Genomic DNA, 26400 nt, shown 5'->3' with positions numbered 1-26400 from the left:
TAGTCCTTGAATTTTATGCCAATGCTTGGCCAACAGAGGAGGGCGTGCGTGACATGAGATCCTGGGTTAGGGGCCAGTGGATCCCGTTCGATGCCGATGCTATCAGCCAGCTCCTGGGATATCCGATGGTATTGGAAGAGGGCCAGGAATGCGAGTATGGCCAAAGGAGGAACCGGTCTGATGGGTTCGATGAGGAGGCCATCGCTCAGCTGCTATGTATACCGGGGCAGGATTTTGCCCGGACTGCTGCAGGGAGGCGGGTGCGGATCATGCGCACCAACATGACCACCCTGACTCAGATATGGATGACTCTGCTGCTCAGCAACATCCTGCCCACCGATCATAATTCCGACCTCCCCATGCCGAAGTGCCAGCTGGTGTACGCCATCCTGACACGGATGAGCATCCACGTGGCTCAGTTGATCGCTGATGCCATCTATATTTTTGCAGGTATGGCGCCCACTAGGCACCCTTTGGACCCAGATAAGTCCAACAAGGCCCTGGGATTCCCCGCACTGATCACAGGACTCTGCCAGTCGTTCGGAGTCCCCGTTGCACCTACCAAGGTGATTCGGCCGCCCATCACCCGGGCTTTTATTGAGAAGTACTGTACCCAGAGACAGGCTCAGGGTGATGCTCCACAGGCCGCAGGCGCGCCACCACCACCTCATCAGGCTGGCCAGGCTGGGGCATTTGACATGGAGCAGTATTTACGGCATTTGGTGCGCCAGCAGGCGGCCAACCACCGAGCACATGTACGGACCCATGATTGTCTGTACCAGATGAGCCTTAGCATGCAGAGCCAGGGCTTCGCTCCTTTTTCATGCCCTACTCCAGACCAGTTCAGGGCAGAGGTTGCATGGCCCGGAGATTGGCCCGAGGCCCAAGCAGGAGAGGCACCCCCAGAAGCTCCCGGCGATGGAGAAGAAGCCCACGAGGATGAGGAGATGGCTGATTTGCTTGACTTCTTGGGAGGGAGTGGAGACGCGTGACTGGGAGATCCCCAGATTCATGTTTTCTTTCATATTTCTTTTGTCATTTTTTTTCTATGTTATTGTTTTGACTTGAGAGACTAATGTTTGTTTTTGTTGTTTCGATTGTCATTTGTACAGCGCATACATTTTTGTTTAGATTGGTGCGTTAGTATTTATATATCATTACTATCGATGATGTTTGAAATTCTGGAACCGTGTAGAGTTCTTCGTTTAGGAACATCGTCCAAAAGTATATATGTAAAATAAACAAAAAATCATGATAAAAATAAAAATAGAAAAGGAAAGAAAATGAAATAGAAAAGAAAAGAAAGTGAAAAGAAAAAGAGGGCAAATAGGGGAAAAAGGGCAAGTAAGGAAAAGGGTAGAAAAAAGGAAAAAATAGGTTGTCTAGCTAAAAAACGACATGCTTTTGAAAAGAGACGATTCCCAACTTTTCTTTGAAAAAAATTCATTGATCATAACCAATTTTTTGGAAAATGTGTCTACACCTGAAGGGTGAATGCTGTGAAATTTCCCGGACGCCCGAAATGGACTCGGATGAATGCACAAATTGATAAAAGAACATATTTTGGAAACATTGGGTTGATTAAAAATAGAGGAAATGAATCCTGAGCCCTAGCATCACATGACCATAAAAAGTTGACATTTGAGTGTCCGCGTAGATGCATGCATGACCAGTTTTGCATAAAGTTTCCAAATCATCATTTTTGCATTTGTGTCATGGAAATAATGTGGGGCATCCCTTTTATCCTTGAGCCAAACCAAACCCCGACATGTATCATGTCTAGCCATTCTACAAACCTTGAGCCAAAATCCTAACTCACCGTAATCCTTACCCTCGGAAGCAAAAAGGAAAAGAAGGAAAATTTCCAATCAAAGAGAAAGCTAAAAGAAAAGAAAGGAAATTCCCAATCAAAGAGTGGGAGAAAGCAAAAAGAAGAGAAAGAAAATTCCCAATCAAAGAATGGGAGAAAGAAAAAGGAAAAGAAAAGAAGGAAAGAAAGCTCCTGATCAAGGATCGAAAGAAAACAGAAGAAGTGTGCAGAGAGGTCTTTGGACCGGACAATATCTGAACAATACAGAATTGTCACCAAATGAAACAAAAAAGAAAGGAAACCACGACCTAAAATGGTCTTCTCCCTTTAATTACCAACCAAAATCCCGTGCGCTAGCGACCTTTTTTCTCGCCCCGCACTAAACAAAAACAGAAAAAGAAAAAAGCCAGAAAAATCAAAAGCCAAAAACACATAAAAACCGAAAGAAGAAACCACCAAAAGAACCCATTCCCAAGGGAAGCCCTATTGATCCATGATCACACATGTAATTTTTGATTTGATAGGAAATAATTTGCAAAGTCAAGTCATGACATATCTATGGTTCGGAATTAGGATGAAACACTTACCTGTGCGAGATTGATACACTTTGAGTGGATTTCTTCTATTTTTGTCGAACCCAGTGTTTCCTCTAAATGGTCATTTAGAAACGAAATGCTAACATCCAAGATCTCATTTATGGTTATGGGGGATCCCATCAGCAGACTCTCCTTCCCTGGTAGGCGCATTGTTGTCACTCAAATCATATGCTGCTCTAAATCAGTTGGAATATTTGTCTCTTTGCTAAAAGCATGTTTGCATTTTAGTGGAGAAAACACCGAGACTTTTTCAAGTCTCACAAGTTATCCAGAACTACGTAGGTCTGAGTTCCTCATTGGAGGATACGTAGGAGCAAGAGCCTCGCTTTTGTCGACCACACCGCCTTTTGTTGCCATAACTCAAGAGCTGGTGATACGCGGAGATACCTTACGGTTATCCGCACCCCTTTGCTAGGCAGACACAGTTGTGTCCGATGGCAAGCAGAGACCAAGTCTGGTCATTCTGCACACATGATACGCGGAGATACCTTACGGTTATCCGCACCCCTTTGCTAGGCAGACACAGTTGTGTCCGATGGCAAGCAGAGACCAAGTCTGGTCATTCTGCACACATGATACGCGGAGATACCTTACGGTTATCCGCACCCCTTTGCTAGGCAGACACAGTTGTGTCCGATGGCAAGCAGAGACCAAGTCTGGTCATTCTGCACACATGATACGCGGAGATACCTTACGGTTATCCGCACCCCTTTGCTAGGCAGACACAGTTGTGTCCGATGGCAAGCAGAGACCAAGTCTGGTCATTCTGCACACATGATACGCGGAGATACCTTACGGTTATCCGCACCCCTTTGCTAGGCAGACACAGTTGTGTCCGATGGCAAGCAGAGACCAAGTCTGGTCATTCTGCACACATGATACGCGGAGATACCTTACGGTTATCCGCACCCCTTTGCTAGGCAGACATAGTTGTGTCCGATGGCAAGCAGAGACCAAGTCTGGTCATTCTGCACACATGATACGCGGAGATACCTTACGGTTATCCGCACCCCTTTGCTAGGCAGACACAGTTGTGTCCGATGGCAAGCAGAGACCAAGTCTGGTCATTCTGCACACATGATACGCGGAGATACCTTACGGTTATCCGCACCCCTTTGCTAGGCAGACACAGTTGTGTCCGATGGCAAGCAGAGACCAAGTCTGGTCATTCTGCACACATGATACGCGGAGATACCTTACGGTTATCCGCACCCCTTTGCTAGGCAGACACAGTTGTGTCCGATGGCAAGCAGAGACCAAGTCTGGTCATTCTGCACACATGATACGCGGAGATACCTTACGGTTATCCGCACCCCTTTGCTAGGCAGACACAGTTGTGTCCGATGGCAAGCAGAGACCAAGTCTGGTCATTCTGCACACATGATACGCGGAGATACCTTACGGTTATCCGCACCCCTTTGCTAGGCAGACACAGTTGTGTCCGATGGCAAGCAGAGACCAAGTCTGGTCATTCTGCACACATGATACGCGGAGATACCTTACGGTTATCCGCACCCCTTTGCTAGGCAGACACAGTTGTGTCCGATGGCAAGCAGAGACCAAGTTTGGTCATTCTGCACACATGATACGCGGAGATACCTTACGGTTATCCGCACCCCTTTGCCATTCAGACACAGTCGTGTCCAATGGCACGCAGAGACCAAGTTTGGTCATTCTGCACACATGATACGCGGAGATACCTTATGGTTATTCGCACCCTTTCTTTTGCTATCTGTAAGACAGAACGCTTGATAGCATGCAGGGGCTGACACAGTCTTCTGCACCTTTTGTTCCTCCGGGAACAACAAAGTCATTTACATGCGGAAATTTCATGGTCGCCCGCGACTCTCGTCAACCGAGAGGAGCGAAATTAGTGTCATACACTGATTTTCGGGGACCTTTGCTTGATGACATGTGACCATTCTTTGGTCCTTGTGAGGTGCTTGGTACCCATCATTAGGCAATTTGTGAAATTTTGGGAACAACAAGTCATTTGCATGTGGAGATTTTATGGTCACCCGCGACTCTCGTCAAATCGGGAGGGACGAAATTAGTGTCTTATCTTTACTTTTCTTTTATCTTCAATAAAAGACAAGTAAAGAGGGGCAACTGTCATACCCTAATTTCGTCCGGGGACCTTTGCTTGATGACATGCGACCATTCTTTGGTCCTTGTGAGGTGCTTGGCACCCCTCATTAGGCAATTTATGAAATTCCAGGACATGCCGAAAAACCAAAAGATATTGATGCACAATCCGTAAGTTTCCGTGACACATCGGAAATCAAATGGAAGCATCGTTGCATAATTAAGTGAGGTTCCGTAACATTCCGTAAGTCAAAAAGGGGATGATTATGTAATCCGCAAGGTTCCGTAACATTACGGAAAGAAAACAAGTATCGTTACGAAATTCGTAAGTTTCCGTAACTTTACGAAAAAAGAATCACCAAAAAAACAGCAGAGGGGGGTGTACTTAGTAAAAATGGGGGTGCAAATAGCACCCAGGCCCACTTGGGCCCTCCAGAAGATTCCTCTAGAAGGCGGTTGCTTCTGGAGGAAGCAACCCTGCTCGCCTGGGCGAGCTGAGCTCGCCTGGGCGAGCTGGGCGGCAACCACCTCCCCTATTTTGCTATAAATAGGGGAGGAAAGCAAGAAGGAATGGATCCCAGCCCCTTAGGCACTTCTCTCTCTTTGGAAATTGCTTGGAAAAATTGTTTCCGTGAAGAAAATCTAAGCCGAGGCGCTTCCGAAACGTTTCCGTAACGTTTTCCGTGAGGAATCTCGCAAAGCTTTCAACCGTTCTTCGACGTTCTTCATTCGTTCTTCATCGTTCTTCGATCTTCAACGGGTAAGTACCTCGAACCAAGCTTTTCGATTTATTCTATGTACCCGTAGTGGTCCACATTGTGTTTCGTGCATTTTTATTCTCGTTTTGTTTACTTTTTATACCCCCTGTTGACGTGCTTAAGCCATTTTACTTAAGTCGTTTCTCGCTTAACTTAAAAATAAAATAAATTTCCACCGAACGTTTGAATTGTATTATCCATTAACTTCGGTTAAAATCAATTCCGACCGTTCGGTCACGCCGTAACCACGTTGGAAATCAAAAAGAGGTAAAAATAATATAATAATCAAAAAATATCTTTTTAGTAAAATAAAGCGGAAAATCAAGCGGACGTTTTCTCTTTGGGATTTCTCATTCTTAATCGAATTGATTAATAACTAAAGTGAACTAAGGCTAAAATCAACTCGCCTAGTCAAGCTCGTCCACAAAAATAGGCTTTTGAAGTTTGTCATTTCAATTCCTCACTAAGTAAAATGGATCATTTTTAAGGTCCAACGCCTTAAAATGATCACAACTTAAATAAAAAAAGAATCACTTGATAAGAAAGAACTACGTAGGTCTGATTTTCTCATCCCAAATTGAGGAATACGTAGGAGCAAAGGGAAACACCCTTGTCGACCACAAAAAGAGAAAAAATATAAAAAGGGTATAAAGGATATAAGGACATAAAAGGGAACGTAAAAATCAAAGTCATGTTTGCACATTCGATTAAAGGCTGCCGTCCCTTGGGACGGACGTGTGGGGTGCTAATACCTTCCCCATGCGTAAATACGACTCCCGAACCTTTCACTAAAAAGTTCGTAGATCTCGTCTTTTCCGGTTTTTCCGACGTTTTCCTCAAATAAACGTTGGTGGCGACTCCGCGCGTATTCCTTTCGTGGAACACGCATCCCGCGAGTCTCACGTCGCCCTCCCGCCGAAGGGTAGGTTGCGACACGGAGGAACTCATGGGCCTCTTCCAAAGTCACGGTTTTTCCTTGAAGACCTTCTTTCTTTTCGGCTCCTCTTGCCATGGGAGGCTCTACTTCCTTTGAGGGGGTGGCTATGTCTGTGGGCTCTTGGACCATGGGTGCCTTCCCTTTAGAAGGCAATTCCGCCGGGTGAGGGGAAGCGAACACCCGACCACTGCGGGTTACGCCACTGACGCCGGTGATGTTGGTTACCTTAGCTGATAGGGAGTCAACTTCGGTTGTAACTCTTTCACTAGACGCGGGAGGGGTATACTTCCACGGAACGGCCTTATTGCTTTGATATGCAAATGGCGTTGGCTTGGGTGCCGTCCGGGGGTATATGGGTGTGGAGCCGGTCCCTTTCCTAGTAAAACATATCACTAGGGCCTTGGGGGTTAGAGGAACCTTCTTCTCTTCCGACTGCATGCAAATTTGTGGTTCTTCCTTCCCTCCTATGAACACTTCAAGTTGCCCGCAATCCATGAGCCGCTGAAGCAATTCTTCCACCACGGGACAGGTTTCCATGTCATGCGACTCCCCGAGGTGAAACAAACATTCATCCCTTTCATCCCCACCTCGGGGGACCATGCACGCCGCTTGCAGTGATTGATAGATGAAGCGTCTAGAAGTAGCCACGTCTCCTAACCTCTTTGTCCGTGATGGCCCATTCTCTTCGACGGTGTTCACGCTAGCACCCCCATGACTAGCTAGTGGGTTGGTTTTAACATTTGGGCCTTCTTCCTGAAATGCCAGCCAGCCGGCACTAATTAGATGCTGCACCTTATACTTGAACGGGATGCAGGAGTCAATATTGTGTCCGGGAACTCCACTGTGATACACACACTTGGCACCCGGATCATACCACTTGGGGTAGGGTGGCTGGAGAACTTTCCCGGGTATGGCCACCACCAAGTGATTCTCTAATAGTGAAGGCCATAACTCGGAGTATGCCATGGGGATAGGAGGGAAGTTGTCTTTCGGGTGCTGTGCATACTTATAAGTCGCGCCGGGGGCTGCATTAGTAACTGGCCAGGGTGCGACTGGAGCTGTGCGTTGGGTCGGCGCTCTTTCTGCCGCGGGTGGTCCTTTTACTTGAGTCGGGAGGGAATTCCCGGCTCGGATAAAAAAAATTTGGGGGATTGGGCTGGTATGAGCTTTGGATATTTTGGGGTGCTTTCATCCATGTTGGGGCGGTGGTGACCGCGTGGGCGTCTCCTTTCTTTTTCCTTGCGCCCACTGCTGCGGCTCTTCTGTTGTTGTTGGGGGCCATATTGGCAGCATATTCAAACTTGCCTTTTCGTAGCCCGGATTCAATCCTTTCTCCGGCGAAGACGAGATCCGCAAAGTTAGCTGGCATGTAGCCTATCAGCTTTTCATAGTAGAACGTGGGTAACGTATTTACCATAATTGTGATCATCTCCCTTTCCGTCATGGGCGGCACGACTTGGGCTGCGAGATCTCTCCATCTCTGGGCATACTCCTTAATGGACTCATGCTCTCGTTTAGTCATACCCTGAAGCTGGTTCCGATCGGGAGCCATGTCCGTATTGTACTGGTATTGCCTAATGAAGGCAGTTGCCAAGTCCTTCCACGAGCGGATCTGGGAAGCTTCCAGATTAGTATACCATGCTACAACTGCCCCGGCCAAGCTGTCTTGAAAGAAATGGACCAACAACTTTTCGTCCGCAGAATACGCGCCCATCTTCCGACAATACATCCGGAGATGCCCTTTTGGACATGTTGTCCCTTTGTATTTATCAAAGTCTGGTACTTTGAATTTGGGAGGGATGACGATGTTGGGCACAAGACATAAATCTGCCAAATCTGAGAATGGGTAATTACCGAGGCCCTCGACTGCTCTTAACCTCTCTTCAAGCGCTTCAATCTTTCCCTTATCTTCCGCAAAGGGAACAGATTCTTTTACGGGTGCGGGTGAGGCCGGGATATGGCGGACTATGTTCGGCTGGGGTAGTTCATGCGGGGATGGATCTTTGAGATGGAGCAGGGGGCCAAGATGGGTATCTCCTTCCCCATCGTCTTGCCCGGGATAGTCTTCATAAGGTGGGAGTTGCCCCTCAAAAGTAGGGGCTTGGCTCAAATCTTCCGGGGTGGCTCGGGGGGTGAAGTCCGGAGGCAGGCCATAAGGATAAGCTTGCGGACTATACCTTTGACCGAACACGGCCGTGTTTCTGTCTAGGCCCGGATTCAAGGCGGGTTGCAGCACCGGCTCCGCTTCCCTAACTGTACTGGAGGCGGTTGCGGTGGCTTTATCCTCTATGGTTTTCTGGAGTTTTAACATGACCTCCGAGATGGAAGTCATTTGATCTTTTAAGGCCGATAGATCGGCCTTCATCTATTCCTGCACGCCCTCTTCATTATCCATTTTTCTGGATCGAGTGTTATAGGGGTGCCTTGGTGTTTTCTTAGTTATGATGAAATTCCTAAAGAAATAAACAACGGTGAATATGCCACCAAAACATGAGTATGCAAATGGATGATCGGAACACTTGGATCCATCCCAAGGTTTTTTAGGTAACGTAATGAGTCCAGAACTTCTCGTTTTATAAAAAGAACAAAAGCTTTCATCTAGCCAAGATTATACAAAGGTGTTACAAAAGAACCTAACGATTCCTAATTATATGTGTCATCAAATCTATCATGTGCTGACAGTAATTGATTAGCCCACGAATCTCCTCGGGGGCAGTACACACTTCGGCCATGGCTTTTGCTTTGGCTAAGAGACGCGGGAGGTCTTGACTTCCATTCAAGGTCAAGGCGAACCTATCCATCCACATAGTCGCTTCTTGATGCAGCGCATCAATCACCCTCCCTCTTGCTTCTTTTTCAGCATACACTTGTGCAAAATCCTCCACTAGCTTTTGTTCATGGGCCGTGGACTGGTTCAATTCTTCCTTGTATTGCCCTATGATGGCTAGCATGCTTTGCTCCGTGGCTTCCAAGTGTTGAGCCAAACTCCTTTTGGACCTTGCGCAAGCAACTAACTCTTCTTTTAAGATCATGCCATGCACCCGTGACCGATCTCTTTCCTCTCTTCGGAGCTTGAGCTCATTGTTGCTACCCCACAATGCTCCTCGGAACTTCTCTCGTCCGTATTCCTCCTTGCGAGCCCTTTTGGTTTCTTGTTCAAGGGCTTTTGCAGTGGCCGCGTTTTCTTCTTGTAACTCGGTGCACTCCTTCCGGATGTGTGTAGCAGCTGATTTGAACTTCTCCTTGGCGAGTCTCGCCTTCCCTAGCTCTAACTTTAGAGCTCGGACTTCTTCATCTTCCTCCGGAGCTTCGAAGTTCTCCTCATCGATAACTTTCAATTTGGAGAGCCAATCTAAGCCTCGCGTGTGAATTCTTAGCCATCCATGATAACCTCCGATGACGCCGTTTCGGATGCCTCTAAGCTCCTTGTCTTTCCTCAACGGACTCCTCCACGCCTTGTGGATTCTTTGTATAACCTTGAGACCTTGCGCGCCTAGATCTCTCATAAGGAAAGGCGAGAGACTTTCTTCGGTCGGCGCTCCCCTCATGGGATATCCTAGCTGTCTTATGGCGAGTGCGGGATTATAATTAATACAACCCCTAGTCCCTATCAACGGAACATTAGGATAGTCCCCACACGAGAAAGAACTCCTTCCTTGCCTTCCTTCCAACGAGGAAACCAATTGATCGCGCTGCCCCCTATCCCAGCCAAATGTTGGTCCCAAACGACTCTTCCTTTTTCGGCGCACGAGCGATAGCTTTGAAGTGGACACGGGTGTCTCGCGTCTTGTCGGAATAGGTGTGAAATCAACCATACACAGAGAGCGGGTAAACAACAGACAATTCGCACGTTGTTTTTTCCACACCTCCGGTCAAAGGTGTCAAATAAATCTGCCAAGATAGCCACCACTGGACTTTCCTTGCTATGGTGATATGCGAGGAAAGCATCAATGGCGGCTAAGTCTACCAAGCCGTCAACGTTCGGAAAGAGGACAACCCCAAAAATCAGCAAAGCTAAAATATCTGCAAACGGCCCCCACTTTTCTTGGCTTGCCATATCCTTTGCTTTGTCTTCCAAGTACTTCCGAGGCAGGCCCACTACGCCGTTCCGAGTTTGCTTCATGCGATCCAACTCTTTTGCTGAATCTCCAATCACAGCTGCAACCTTGCTCAAGGAAGGAAGAAAGCCGGAGAAAAGATACGGTTTTCTCCCCCCGAGAGGGCATCCTAATATCTCTTCAAACTTCTCAATAGTTGGCACCATTTGGAAATCCCCAAACGTGAAACACCTCACCGGCTGGTCGTAGTATCGGGCGAGGGATACGACGGCTTCCGTAAATACCTCCGCTACGGTCAAATCTAGAATCTTCCCGTAAACTTTGCGGAAGGCTTGCCTTTGGAGGGGCCCCATCAATCGTCCCAATTCCATGAGGCTGGTGACATCTAGACTTTTAACCTTGACTTGATAAAACCTTTTGCCGTTTTGATTTGTCCCCATCATTTTACCTAAAAAGGGGTGGATCAAGACTCCGACATGAATGATGCAATGCATATGCATGAAACGGAAAAGAAAACAACACAAAGGGGTAATTCACACATACGAGACCACCTGGATCCAATTTTAATGCTACGTTTTGGGCATGACGGCGCCTCAACGTAGCATTAAAAGGGTTACGTATTACTCTAAAGAAACCAAACATTACTAGCAAAAACTATAAACCAAAACGTGCATGAGAAAGAATGGCACAGGAGCGTGTTTGCTCTTTGCCCCTATTTGGAAACCTATGGGATAATATCTATGGGTCTCTAGTAACTACTTCCCAACCATTTATAACTCACACGGCAGTTCTCTAGAGGTATCATCACTCAAGATAATAATATTGTGGCGGTATGGAATACCAGCGACAACACATTATAAAGAGAGAAAGCTCTAGACGAGGTTTCACTATTATCAAGCAAGTCGGAGACCTAGCATGATGATAGATTCACCTCCACTCCTTAAATTCCCATGAACCCGGGTGTAGGGCCCCCTCTTTTTTTTTTTTTTACTCAAACCCGTGGGTGCTTAGAATGCAGTGTAAAGAATGCAAAATAGACAACAGTTATTTACATTTTACACAGTTCAACAAATGCACACATAAAGTTCACAATTCCACAATTCCTAAAATAGGCCTAACTCACAAAAATAGTCCCCAGTGGAGTCGCCAACTGTCGCAACATGCCCTTCGCGGGCAAGCGAGGGTGAGGCTCGCGGGTGCGCTTTCCAAAGGAGGAAAGATGCATGGAGTCGCCAACAACGTTTATTTATGGAAAACGTCGGGAAAACCGAAGGAAACCGGTCAAAAATGAAAATTCTAAGTTCGGGAGTTGTATTTACGCTTGAGGAAGGTATTAGCACCTCTTACGTTTGTCTCGAAAGACAACAGCCTTATTTCTAGAATTGTGGAATTGTGTTATCTTAACTTTTATTTCTTTTTATTTTTTGAGGTCGACAAAAGCGGGGCTTTTGCTCCTACGTACCCTCCTTTGGAGAGGAAATCAGACCTACGTAGTTCTTCCTTATGCGTGAATCAAGTGATTCTTTTTACTTGAAGAGTGATCATTTTAAGGCGTTGGACCTTACAAATGATCCTTTTTTACTTAGTAAGAAACTGAAATGATAAACTTCCAAAAACCTATTTTTGCGGACGAGCTTGACTAGGCGAGTTTGATTTTAGCCTTAGTTTCACTTTAGTTATTAGTCAATTCAATTAAGAATGAGAAATCCCAAAGAGAAAACGTCCGATTGATTTTCCGCTTTACTTTACTAAAAATATTTTTTTTGGTTATTATATTATTATTTTACCTCTTTTTTATTTCCAACGTGGTTACGGCACGACCGAACGGTCGGAATTCATTTCAAACGAAAGTAACGGATGATACAATTCAAACGATCGGTGGAAATTTATTTTATTTTTAGATTAGGCGAGAAATGACTTAAATAAATGGCTTAAGCACGTCAAAAGGGGGTATAAAAAGTAAATGAAAACGAGAATATAAATACATGAAACACAATGTGGACCACCACGGGTACATATATGAATTGAAAAGCTTGGTTTGAGGTACTTACCCGTTGAAGATCGAAGAACAATGAAGAACGAATGAAGAACGTCGAAGAACGGTTGAAACCTTTTGCGAAATTCTTCACGGAAACGTTTTGGAAGCGCCTCGGCTTAGATTTTCTTCACGGAAACAATTTTTCCAAGCAAATTCGAATGAGAGGGAAGTGCCTAAGGGGCTGAACCCTTTTCTTCTTCACTTCCTCCCCTATTTATAGCAAAATAGGGGAGATGCTTGCCGCCCAGCTCGCCCAGGCGAGCCAGGTTGCTTCCTCCAGAAGCAACAGCCTTCTGGAGGAACCATCTAGAAGGCCCAAGTGGGCCAGATTGCTATTTACACCCCCCTTTTTACTAAATGCACCCCCCTTTTCTATTTTTTTGTAATTCTTTTTCCGTAATGTTACGAAACTTTACGAATTTCGTAACGATACTTATTTTCCTTCCGTAAGGTTACGAATCCTTAAGGATTATGTATATACTCCTATTTTACCTTTCGAAGAAGTCACGGAAACTTACGGATTGCGCAAAAACACCTCTTTTCGACTTTCGCCACATTGCGGAATTTCACGGATCGCGCAAGCCTGCTTCCTTTTGGATTTCTGAGACGTCTCGGGACTTCATTTATTGCATGTCATCTAGTAATAATCCCCGGACGAAATTAGGGTATGACACAAAATGAGGTGAAAGAGGACATTCTGAAATGTAATTTAGGCACAAAAAACACCAAAAAAAAAGGTTAATAAAAATGAGAGATATGAAAATATGAAATTTGAACATAATTACATAATTAATATTGCGGAAATTAAACTACAAAACAAAAAAAATATGAAAGGAAGAACAAGATAGGCGCCACAAAGAATGATGTTTGATAAGCCTTGAAGATCGCAACAAGAATTGAACAATTCTTGAGAAGATCAAATGGTTCAAGAAAGAACCCTAACAGAGACAATTTTCATGCTTCAATCATAAAACCCAACAAAAGTCCCTTGTCTATTTGCTTCAAAAATGATTCATACAAATCAATTCTTGTGCACTTGGTAGAAAATAAAAGAAAAATAAAATCTCAACATTGTAAACATAACTAAAATACATTAGTGGTTAAGTAAGATATAATTAAACTTGAGGTCTAGTTCTTATGCACATGGGATTTGAGGGAATTGAATTTGGGGAGGATCCACCTATAAAAAAATCCATTGTTGTGTAAGGAAAATGCATTACACGATAATATTCATTGTTCTCCTTTATCCAAATTCTTATGTACTACACGAGCTATATTTCAAAGAAAATTGTTGTGTGAGGAAAGTAGATGAAAATAAAGACTTTTTCATTTCTATGTTGTAGATAATATCTACATTTCCTGCTTAACAATTTCAACACTGTGAATAGTGAGATAACATAAAGAAAATGTACTAAAATGTAGTCACAATTTTGAACTGGTGATACATTCGGTTGTTATGTATCACTTTTTCTCATTTCTATTGTGTTGTACTTTTTGTATGCCTGAACGTCTGAGCTTAAAATCCTAAGCAATTTATAATTTTGATAAGAGTTGAGAGGTCAAGAAATTACAGAGTTAGTAGTTAGTCTTTTAGTTATATTAAAAGTTAAATAGTTATAGTTGGAAGGCCAGAAGCTTAGGTGAAATTATAGGACGGTTAGTAGAGGAAAGACATTCTAATTTGTTAAGCATTTGTGATCTGAGCATTTGTTATTTTGTAGAAAAAGAGGCAACCCCTTGTGAAGGAGGAGTTCTGGGAGATTTTATCTTCTTTTCTTGTTTGTCAATCATTATTCAATAAGAAATAATTTTGAATTTTTTAATATATATTGAAACAAATTAAATTAATTATTGGTCTATCAATTAGACCACTGACCCAATAACCTATTACTTCAACCAAACCAAATCAATGATGAGATAGAATTTGTTTCCATTAATTTGATGCACTGATAAATTAGCAAGTATCCGTACGAAGTTCATAATCTCTCAACTGCATTTACGAGACCTAACTATCAGTATAAGTTGCTATCCTTGTCCTGGGTGAGTATCACATACAATTATGAGTATTGCCAAATAGTTAAAAAAATGGTACAAAAATTTGGCGAAAAAAAATATGTTAATACTTTCATTGGTTGAATAATAAGTTAAAAAAAATTTAAAATAAAAAATAATTATATTTATGTTGCTTTGACACCCTATAAAACAAGAAAAGGATGCTTTGCCAGTTTTCGTACTCGACTAATTAGTACCATCCAACTTTATCTTACATTTTATATCGTGACCTACAAAGGTGATAACATTAATTTGGCAAAATGACGGAAAGAAGATAATGCTTTTCAAAATTATTAAATGAAAATAAAATTTAAATTAATATTTAAAAAGAGAAAATAAAATAACATATCACTTTTGAATAAAAAAATTATAAACCGTGTTATGATTCTTTTTTATTAAAGTCATAAAAAAATTTATGATTTCAATTTTTTATTTTTTTTCACAAACTTTAAATTTGTAAGAATTTTTCTTAATTTTTAAACTATTTACGACTTCAAGTCATAATATTTTTTATTTTAATTATTTAATTAGTATATGTTTTCTATTTTAGTTTTATTTAATATTTTTTATATTTTTCTAATTTACAAAATAAATAATAATCTTTAACATTAATAAAAAAAATATAAAAATATTAAATAAAATTAGAAAAAACATACATTAGTTAAATAATTAAAATAAAAAACTATTTACAACTTTGAAGTCCTAAATAGTTTACAACTTAAAAATAATAAAAAAACTCCCTTATAATTTTAAAGTTCTGTGAAAAAAAATTAAAGATTGAAATACTAAATTTTTTTTACTATTTCAATAGAAAAAAAAGAAAAACAAAGTAGAAACATAATTTACAACTTCAGAAGTTGTAGGTTATACAATGAATCTTATCTCATTTTAGATATTAATCTAAATTTTATTCCCCTTTAATAATTTTGAAAAAAAATTACCCCTTTCCATTGTTTCCCCCGTTAATTTCGTTCACTACCTACTAAGGAAAACCACGACCAATGAATATTCGTCCCAACATCGCACTAGATTCGGTTTACATCTTTGTACAATGATCACGATATTCATTGTTGTATTAAGATAGAAAATAAAAAAATATTTATTAAAAGTACAAAACTATACTCTACATTTAGTTGATAGTACAATATATTTATCTTCTTAAATAGTTAACAGTAGTAGAATTTAGTTGTTGTGTACTATACTATGGCAAATTGCTCAAAATGGGCCCATTTTATAAACTTATTCCTGAAATAGGACCCTTTTAAAAGTAATTCCGACATGGAGCTCTTTTTCACGTAAACTACATGCATAAACCATGCAAACCGTCATTGGCAATGGCGAGTTCGTTGCGGATTGGACACGTGGAACGCAAACCGCCAGCGGTGTTGGCAACTTCTCTGAACGTGGCATCTCGCCACTTCCACTGGGGACACAACCAGTGGTTCTGAAACCGCTGGTTTGACCGGCAACTTGCGGAGCAGGCGCGCAGGGCTACGGTATAGGAGCAGGAGCTCCAGTGGTAGGGGTGCAGTGCAGACTAGGAGCTGCAGCTTTGACTTCTTGGGCTTCGGTTATCACCATTACTGCTGGCGAATTAAGCTCCAGTGGTGGATTATAAAATCCACTTCAACGAAGGCGCTGGAGAAAATTGGTACTTGGTAAAAAAGTGAGCTTTGAATTTTGACGGAGAAAACTTTCTGGCAAGAAGGAGAAGCTTCATCTTTTTTTGCTTCGTGTTCTTCCAAATTTCTAAAAATCTTAGTAAGTTATTTATTTGATATGTTGTGTCTTTTATTTATTTAGATTTTTCTGTTAAATTAATTTTGTATAGTTTAGTTTTAGTTCTTATGTATAATGAAATAGTTTTAGATACTGTAACTTATTAATTTTGTATAGTTTAGTTTTAGTTCTTATTAATTAGTTTTAGTTATTGTATAGTTTAGGTTTAGTTTAAATTTTATATATTACGTTAGTTTTAGTTATTGTAAGTTATTAGTATGTTAATTAGTTAGAATGTTAATACTAATTAGTTTTAGTTATTGTATAGTTTAGGTTTAGTTTAAATTTTATATATTACGTTAGTTTTAGTTATTGTAAGTTATTGGTATGTTAATTAGTTAGAATGTTAATATTATTTAGTTTGAATGTTAATATTAATTAGTTTTAGTTATTGTATAGTTTAGGTTTAGTTTAAATTTTATATATTACGTTAGAGCGGGTATGGTATTTATTTTTAGTTAGAATGTTTGTATGGTATTTATTTAGTTTGTATGGTATTATTGATGTTATATATATTGCTTAAATTTTTGTTTCCATAGTAATTTTTGGATTTATTATAATTTATTTGTATAATATATGTTATTTAATTTAAATTTTATTAATTGGAAAAAAATTGGTCATTTATTTAAATTTATGTATATATTTTAATTTTTAATTTTGTTATTTGTAAAGTATTTTAGTTAGTATTTTAAGTTTTGTATGTATTTTAATTTATTTGGATAGTATATTTAAATTTTATATATTACGTTAGTTTTAGTTGTTGTAAGTTATTAGTATGTTAATTAGTTAGAATGTTAAAATTATTTAGTTTGAATGTTAATATTAATTAGTTTTAGTTATTGTATAGTTCAAGTTTAGTTTAAATTTTATATATTACGTTAGAACGTTATTATGGGTATGGTACTTATTTTTAGTTAGAATGTTTGTATGGTATTATTGATGTTATATATATTGCTTAAATTTATGTTTCCATAGTAATTTTTGGATTTATTATAATTTATTTGTATAATATATGTTATTTAATTTAAATTTTATTAATAGGAAAAAAAATTTGGTCATTTATTTAAATTTATGTATGTATTTTAATTTTTAATTTTGTTATTTGTAGAGTATTTTAGTTAGTATTTTAAGTTTTGCATGTATTTTAATTTATTTGGATAGTATATTTAAATTTTATTATTTGTATCATATATTTTGTTGTTCAAATTGATGTATATTGTTATTTATTCATATTTTAATTATTTGGTATGTATATTTAATTAATTTGTTGTAAGTGTATTAAATTTTTTAATGTTAAATTTTTGTTGTCAATTTTTCGCATTATATTTTATTTTATAATATCAATGACATCTTCGTCGTCATGTTCATCAAGTATTCAAATTAAGTCTGGTCCAATAGATGGAGACGTTTTATGGATGCAACCTAAGCATGTTTCAGAACATGTTTGGAATGGGAAATTAGACAAAAAATTACACATCGGACGAGTTGTCCCCATTTATCAAGGACAACAAGAAATACCAGAGGAAAATATTATTCATCTGCTTCTCCAATCTGATTTTTATTGGATAATGAAGATGGTCTACCTAAAAATAAATGCGTCATTAATTACTGCCTTGATTGAAAGATGGAGGCCCGAAACACATACATTTCACATGAGTTGCGGGGAGTGTACGATTACTCTTCAAGATGTCTCTGTATTATTAGGTCTGCGTGTTGATGGGGTACCATTAATTGGTCAAACTAATATTGATTGAGTTGAATCATGTGAAGAATTGTTAAGAGTCAGACCACAGGAAGGTGAACTTTAAGGCAGTGTGGTTAAATTAAGTTGACTGGCTCACTATTTTTCACAAATAAATAACCATGACGATAACGTAGAACAACTACAAAGGTTTGCCCGTGCATGGATTCTTAGATTCATAGGAGGTGTCCTTTTTGTTGACAAAAACAGCAACAAAGTTTCCCTAAGGTACCTGTAATTTTTACGTGACTTTGAACAGTGCAGCACGTATGCATGGGGACCTGTTGTGCTTGCTTTTTTATATAGAGAGATGTGCAGCGCCACCGATTACAAAATTAAATCGATCGAATGTATGTGCATCTTAATCCAAATGTGGGCATGGGAAAGATGCACGACTTTGGCTCTAAAGAGGACTCCTCCCGTAATAGAAAATAAACCACTCGGACACAGGTTAATTGTTTAAAAAATAAGATTTCATTTGAAAATAATTAATAATGTAACGCGTCGCCACTGATGATTTCATATTTTTTTGTAGGTGGCTGCGACGTGGAAATTAGCATATTAGCAATGATGATATGCTAGTTTTTACTCGCAAATTGGATATCATGAAGCGACATGAGGTAAGAAGATCGTAATGTATTCGTTAAATAATAAATAAAATGTCATGCTTGAGTGAAAATTAACAACTGTTTTGTTGTATGCAGTTTCTGTGGGAGCCTTACACAACAACTGTTATGTCAACGTTGCCTCCAATTTGTTTGGTTGGTAGTGTAGCGTGGTGTGCGGTGGTGCCACTCATTTGTTTCCATATTGTTGAGTGGCACCAACCTGATAGAGTGTTGCGACAATTTGACATGCAACAACCTATTCCCGAGTGTCCTTCGCAACCACTGAATATCCATGGCCTAACGCTGAAAGGCAAACAAGATGAAAATTGGTTCTAGCTGTTGGCCCCAATGATCAGTCAATTGAACAATCAAGCTGAGTTTAGGGTCGACGTTTATCCTCGACAGGAGGGCCTATTGAGTTTTAACTCCGACTACATGGTTTGGTATAGACGAAAAACGAAGATGTTTGTCGACCCAAAGAATGCAAACACAACTACATTGGTATTTATTTCTTTTTGAATATTTAACTTCAAATTATTTTTTAAAGCATCGGCATTAATTTCCTGACCTTAATAATTGCAAGCTGAAGTTGCGAAGACATTACAGTATATGGTGTCACCACAAGGGAGGAACACATGGACAGTTGATGATCTCGTGCCTTATGTGGAGAAGATAACGATTTTATCCGAAGAGCAAGAGAGAATCACTGAGCCTGTGGCACATGGTCCAACATCAGAGCGTCAATTTCCACCACAAGAGTTTCATATGCTTCAATCAAGTGTTGAAACTCGGGGTTTTGGCAGACGAAGGGAGGTTGTTGAAGCGGAAGAATTTTCCCAACAAATGGAGCAGCATGGCCATGGAATGTATTACACGCCACCAACATTTTCTCAGTATCCTTCACAGATGTATCAGTATCCTTTCGAAGGTCATGACACTGATATATCTGCAAGCGAACATTCGTTTGGTGGTGTTGCGAAAATACATCCTCATTTTTCATGGCCGACTATGACCCCTTCACAGCAACATGATGCCCCAATGGCAACACCTAACGCCCCATTGGCTCTACAATGGAATGTACCCAGAACTATACCTGATATGGGTGACTTATTAGGTGTTGATTTACGTCACGAGTTTTCTACTGAGGCTGAGCAAGTAGAAGCGGGGAGACATCGCGGCAGAAGAAATCCTGATCGTCAAGCGCGAAGATGGGATCGACCATGTGGCACATCCTCACATCATCACGGACACCATAATGAATGATTTTCATGTCTCTGTTTAAATTTTTTGTTGCATGTTTCTCATTTGAATTTGACACTTAATCTATCGTATCTCATTTATTAAGTCTTACTCATGGATACAGTTTATGTTGCGCATCAAACTATAATAATAAACAAATTTTAAAAAAAAATAAAGTAGACAAACGAAAATAAGTAATGGTACTAACTAATGATGAACACCAATGTCATATGTCCACTATGATCTAGATACTCCGTTCAACACTTTAGGGTTTATGGTTAGGGTTAGGGTTTAGGGTTTATGGTTTAGGTTTTAGGGTTTATGGTGTAGGGTTTAGGATGTAGAATTTATGGTTTAGGGTTTAATGGAAGGGTTATGGTTTAGGGTTATGGTTTGGTTTAGGTGTTAGGGTTTAAAGTTTATGGGTTACGGCTTAGGTTTAGGCTTTAGGGTTTTCTGCGTAGGGCTTAGGGTTAAACTAGAGAAGCCATTAAGAGACTGCTACATTCCAAAATAAGTAATGTTAAAAAAATAACTAAACTACACAAACCAAAATAAGTAATGTTTCTAACTAACGAGTTCATTGAAGACCACAAAGTAAATACATTCAAGACAACTTAAACCAATACAAGTCACTCGTGTAGCATACATAAATCAATTAAATGAACAACTCCCACGGTCAGATTGCATTGGACATCGACGCTTGTTGTGCCATTCTGCTCCACATCTACTACATTTTTGTCAGTGCTCAGATGGTTCGAGCCAATCCATCTCATTCCTTATCCTTGTTGATTTTGGCCGACTTTTCGCACGAATTGTAATTGGGTCAGGGATATGTGTCCATGCGTCATCAGAAGGAGGAATAGCCGCTTCATTCCCAAGAGGTCACCATTGTGTGGAGTAAGCTTTTAAGATGTGCTCATTTGTGTAAAGAACATCTATATATTGGTAGTAGTTCATGCTCACGTAACCACAAGCTACAATAATGTGTGAACATGGATAGTGAAGTGCAGAATACCTTCCGCATTGACAATGATGACCATTCAAGTTAACTGCCCACTTTTGTCTGCCACGTTGCGTTATAGGGTTGAAGGTCTCTTCTACTTCAAACCTTGTGGAGTGGATATCATACATGCGAACGATGTGCGAACAAGCTTGTTCTTGATTTTTTCTAAGTTCTTTAATGAGCTTAGAACAATATACTTGTCCTTCATTTAACTGTCTTTGGGCTTGGCGGCCACGATCAACAAAGTACTTTCGACACCTATTGTATGTTGATTTGACCAACGCTGTTATGGGTATGTTGCGACAATCCTTCAAAACCTTACTGATACATTCTGAGAGGTTGGTTATCATGTGGCCATATCGACGCCCTTCTCTATCGTAAGCCATCGTCCATTTTTCCTTTGAAATGCGATCAATCCATGTTGCTATGGCTGGACTCAGTTGACAAAATTTTTCTAAATTTTGATCGAAAATGTGCTTGCAAGGAGTGTAGCCTGCATAAAATTAGTTCAACAATTTTAAGTATATATGAAACTTAAATTAATGTGACCATCATAAATGAAATCTTACCCAATTTCTTTAACATTTCTTTTTGTTTGACATTATTGAATTTGCGATTGAAATTTCTTGCTATGTGTAGGACGCAGTAAACATGATAACCGTGGGGAGGTTGCCAACCAAGTGCTTCGTTAGCCACAACAGACTTTATACTCGCGTGACGATCAGATATGAGACAAATACCATTTTTATTTGTGACGTGTTCACGCAAGTGTGCCAAAAACCATGACCACGCTGTTAACGTCTCACCTTCGACCACAGCGAATTCTAAAGGAAGGACACCACCATTTCCATCTTGTGATGTGACCATTAAGAGGGTCCCATGGTATTTACCGTACAAATGTGTGCCATCAACTTGTATGATTGGCTTACAATACTTGAAAGCCTCTTTACATTGACCAAAAGTCCAAAACACTCTATGAAATTAGCGGTGTTCGCGACTAACCGTATTCCCAATAATAAAATCGTCATGTAGTATTTGAAAATATGATCCAAGAGAATGATTTTGCATGTGTGTTAACCACGATGAAAGTTTTGCATATGACTCTTCCCAATCGCCATATTCTATTGCAATGGCTTTTTGTTTCGTCAACCAAGTTTTTTTGTATGACACCTTGTAGGAAAATTCACTGTTAATCCTCTCTTGAATCAAAGAAACTTTTATTGGTGGATCTTCCCTGATCATGCCTTTCAATAAAATAACAAAATTTATATGACAATTAACGCAAAAGTAGGATAATATGAACATAAAATACGTACCTACTACATAAGTGGCAATTAAATCTGAATCAAGCTTCTCGTGATCTTGTGTCATGGTCATATTGAGACATGTGTGTGGTCCACCCCATTGTGTGACTTTCCATGAATAAGTTTTTTTAGATAAAATTGCCCTCATATAGAAAGGGCAAGGACACTCTACGCTTTTATTTAAGCAACAAACGACATACTTGTTCGATTTGCTTTCAACCACTTTGAAACTTTGATGCACCTTCATAACATATTGTTTGACTGCATTCTTGATCGCATCTTTACTATCAAAATCCATGCCAACATATAATTCTTGGCCAACATTAAAACTTGATGGCATCTCCAAACTACAAATGTCCTCCTCATCAGGATGACTCCAGTTGATATTATTATAATGCAAAAAATCATTCCAAAATGGATTTTGAATTCCTTGTACACCTAATAGTCCAAAAAAAATTCAAATCATACTTATTTAGCATTAAATACAATTGTCATCAAATGATAAATGTATTCACGTATTTTTTTAGAGGAAATTATACCTTGTGTTGGGTGAACAATTCTTACTGGTTGAATCATGTCGGTGACTTCATCGTCTGTATCAGATATACCGTCAATACTATCATCTTCTTCTAAAGACTCTTCCACGTATGAGTTAGACACAAGATAATCATCATCATCATCATCTTCATCATCATGTAAATTGCTCACATTTCTTGGCGGTTGCGCCTCATTCTTAGATAAATTATTTTCACATGATGTAAGAGAATTTGCCGAACGAAACATAGAACCACCGGCCACATCCTTTTCTATGTGCAATTCCAGAACTGACATTTGATCTTGTTGTTGAAAACTTTCAAGCATGGTTTCAACATCTTCGTCATCACAAATTTGCAACGCAACATATTTTCCAAACACTAAAAATCTACAACTGATAGCAGAAATAATTTTATTATTTTCTAACTTTACCTTATCTCCAATTTTTTTCTTCAAAGCATTGAAACTAATTTCACGTTTAATTTGAATTGCTTTTTTACTGTCTTCCAATATTACACCATCATTCTCTTCATATACCCTTCCATTGAAATACAATACTGTTATAACTACAAAAACAATATTTTAAATAATTAATCATAATAAATTCAAAATAATAAAATGTAATCATAAAAAGTCCCTTTACTGGAACTTCACATTAAAACTTTATTCTAAAAAAATTATTAACTTCAAATAAATATAATGGTAGACACTTAAAAAACATGAACAATTTCAAAGTAGTAATTTTAAAGGCAAAATAAACCATAAACGAAGTTAGTATTATAAATAATTAATCTTAACAATCATAACTTCAAAATAAAAAAGGTAATTAAAAATTACTACAAATACATTAAAATAAATATGATGTCACCCAGAAACTTAAAAGTATAAATTTAAAAAGGCAGAACAAACCATCAAAGAACACTTTCAAAGTACACATTTTAATTACATTACAAAGCATCAACGAAGTTATTATTATAAAGGCACAGACCATCAACACCAACCTAATCTAATTAAAAAAATACTGCACACTTCATATTGAAATTTTTTTCCATACTAACTTACTTACTACAAATAAATATAATGCCAAAAAAATTTTATTTTAAACACCATTCAAGTCGAACGCTTATAAATTTTTAACACACACCAACAAACTATGAACATCAACCTAATCTAATTAAAAAATTACTACAACTTCATATTAAAAAAAAAATTCACGCTCAAAATACTTACTTCAAATAAATATGATGCTACAATTTTTTTTATTTATTTTAAACACAGTTAAAAGTACAATATTCATTAATTTTTAACACACTAACAAAGCATCAACACCAACCTAATTAAAAAGTACAATATTCAGTTAAAAGTCAAAATATTTTTTCCGCACTCAAAATATTTTCTTGAAATAAAGATGATGACAAAAAAAATTTTATTTTACACACAGTACACTTTTACTTCAACCCATACATAAATTTTTAACACAAACGAACAAGCATATGAGATATAAAATTAATTTATAGAAAAATTAATTCAAAAAAAGATTTGATGTCGCAGTTGCTTGATTAGGACTTTCGAACCTTCAATGGAACTTTCAAGACTGACAAATTTAAACAAGGAGACAAATTTGGAGGATTTTGGTAACTTCTCAAGAACACTGAAACTGCAAGTTTTCAAAACACTGAAGCCGGGATACGTATTTAAAGGCCCAGCCTAAACCGCCAAAGCAAGTGGGGAGTCCCCTTTATTTTGCCCAAATCGCCAAAGCTACTAGTGAGTCCCCTTTAGTGTAACTCGCCAAAGCTAGTGGCAACTCCCCTAAGCCCAAGAAGTCAAAGGCTGCAGCCTGCACCTGCATGTCCTGCACCCCCGTAGCCTGCACCCTTCCTGCTGTCCTGCTCCGCAAGTCGCCAGTCAAACCAGCAATTTCAGAACCACTGGCTGTGTCGCCAGTGGAAGTGGCGATATGCCACGTTCAGTGAAGTCGCCAGCACCGCTGGCGGTTTGCATTCCACGTGTCCAATCCGCAGCGAACTCGCCATTGCCAATGGCGGTTTGCATTGTTTATGCATTCAGCTTACGTGAAAAAGAGCACCATGCCGGAATTAGTTCTAAAAGGGCCCTATTTCGGGAATTAGTTTATAAAAGGGACCCCTTTTGGGCAATTTGCCACTATACTATCACTGTCTCAACTAACTAAAAATCATTGGTAGGATAACTTTTAGAACATACTAGTATCTTGTTAAGGAAAAAATGGAAAGGAATAAAGGGAAAAGAAATAAACAAATACAGATAATTTTGTAAATTATTTGATTGATTTTTTTTCTTTCATTTCATATAATTATATAAGAAGTGAAAGAAAAAAATTATAAATATTTTTAAAAAATACACATGTTGAATAATTAAATATTGAGTTTTTTAATAGCTAAATCATTTCATCAACAAAATAAACTTACACAAGTAGTGATCAAGTTTAGTAAAAAAAAGGGGTACAAAACAAACTGGAGTTGTTACTTTTGTCCCTTTTTCTCTAAAAATTGGAAGGTAAATGATGCAGGCCTCATTCTGTTGTACCTAGTAACTTTGGGGCTTTTTTAACAATTGGGGGTAAAAAAATTCAAGAAATTTTCATTTGGGGGTATATTTCAAAAAATTACTCAAAACGGGATAAGTTATAACAGTTGTTACGACTTATGAAGTCAGAAGTCGTAACACTTGTTACGACTTATTTTTTTTATTTTCTTAACTGAAGTCGTAAAAATATTTACGATTTCAGTGTAAATATATTTTTTTTACGACTTTAAAGTCATATTTTAAAAAAAAAAACCAAAGTCGTATTTTGTTTTAAGACTTTAAAGTCATAAAACTATCTTTTTTTAATAAATTTTTTTGAGGCATGTAACCTCTCTTTTTTTAAAAAAAAAACGTTGCTTTACTATTTGTAGCCTGTTTTTAATTTGTTAACATTTATTTTCGTAAATTTGTTTTTTTTTTAATTTAATAATGTTTATGATTTTATTTTTTTAAAATAAAAAAGTTAAAAAAATATATTTAAATATATAATAAATAATATTAAGTTGATTTTATTAGTATATTTTTTGTGAAAATATTAAGTTAATATAATTTACTTTAAATGTTTTTTATTTAAAGTTTAAATAATCTATCAATAAAAATACATTAAAAAAATTTGAAAGACTTTAAATTAAAAATTGATTATATTTAAATAAAAATTACATATTTGTTAGACTAATAATGAGACGATGTCTCACAGCAAGTTCTTCTAGATATGCGTCTGGATCTCTCATCTTGTTGGATTGGATTTGTCTGTGTTTGTTGTCCTCTCGGTCTGCAACCTCTACCTTCTCTTGTTATAGGATAGTGACGTGTGTAATTGTCTGTTGTTATTGAGGAACATGATGACCACTGTTGTCTCTTCTACCTCAAATGTTTTTTATGGCTCCTCACAGATGTTTTAAATAATCTATCAATAAAAATACATTAAAATTTTTTGAAAGACTTTAAATTAAAAATTGACTATATTTAAATAAAAATTACATATTTGTTAAACTAATAATGAGACGATGTCCCACAGTGAGTTCTTCTAGATATGCGTCTGGATCTCTCATCTTGTTGGATTGAATTTGTCTGTGTTTGTTGTCCTCTCGGTCTGCGGCCTCTACCTCCTCTTGTTCTAGGATAATGATGTGTAATTGTCCGTTGTTGTTGAGGAACATGATGACCACTGTTGTCATCAACACCATCACCATCATCATCGTCATCGTTGTTATTGTTGTTATTTTCACCCTCGTCCTCATCTTCGTGACTCATGTCACGTATTTGAGTAGGTAATGATGGACGATA

At 38.7% G+C, this 26400-nt stretch overlaps 1 protein-coding gene across 1 annotated transcript in view; it reads right to left on the bottom strand.

Moving 5' to 3' along the window:
• Positions 1-24600, bottom strand: part of LOC114420475 — a 73471-nt gene extending 48871 nt beyond the window's left edge. Inside the window, exon 1 of the mRNA XM_028386362.1 lies at positions 24460-24600. Within this exon, the coding sequence (XP_028242163.1) occupies positions 24460-24600 (141 nt within the window). The remainder of the gene's footprint in view (positions 1-24459) is intronic.
• Between the last annotated feature and the right edge of the window lie 1800 nt (positions 24601-26400).

The sequence above is a fragment of the Glycine soja genome, chromosome 7, assembly GCF_004193775.1.
Source record: "Glycine soja cultivar W05 chromosome 7, ASM419377v2, whole genome shotgun sequence".
NCBI lineage: Eukaryota > Viridiplantae > Streptophyta > Magnoliopsida > Fabales > Fabaceae > Glycine > Glycine soja.
Note: the sequence above shows the minus strand (reverse complement) of the source record. Positions and strands in the feature narration are given on the sequence as shown.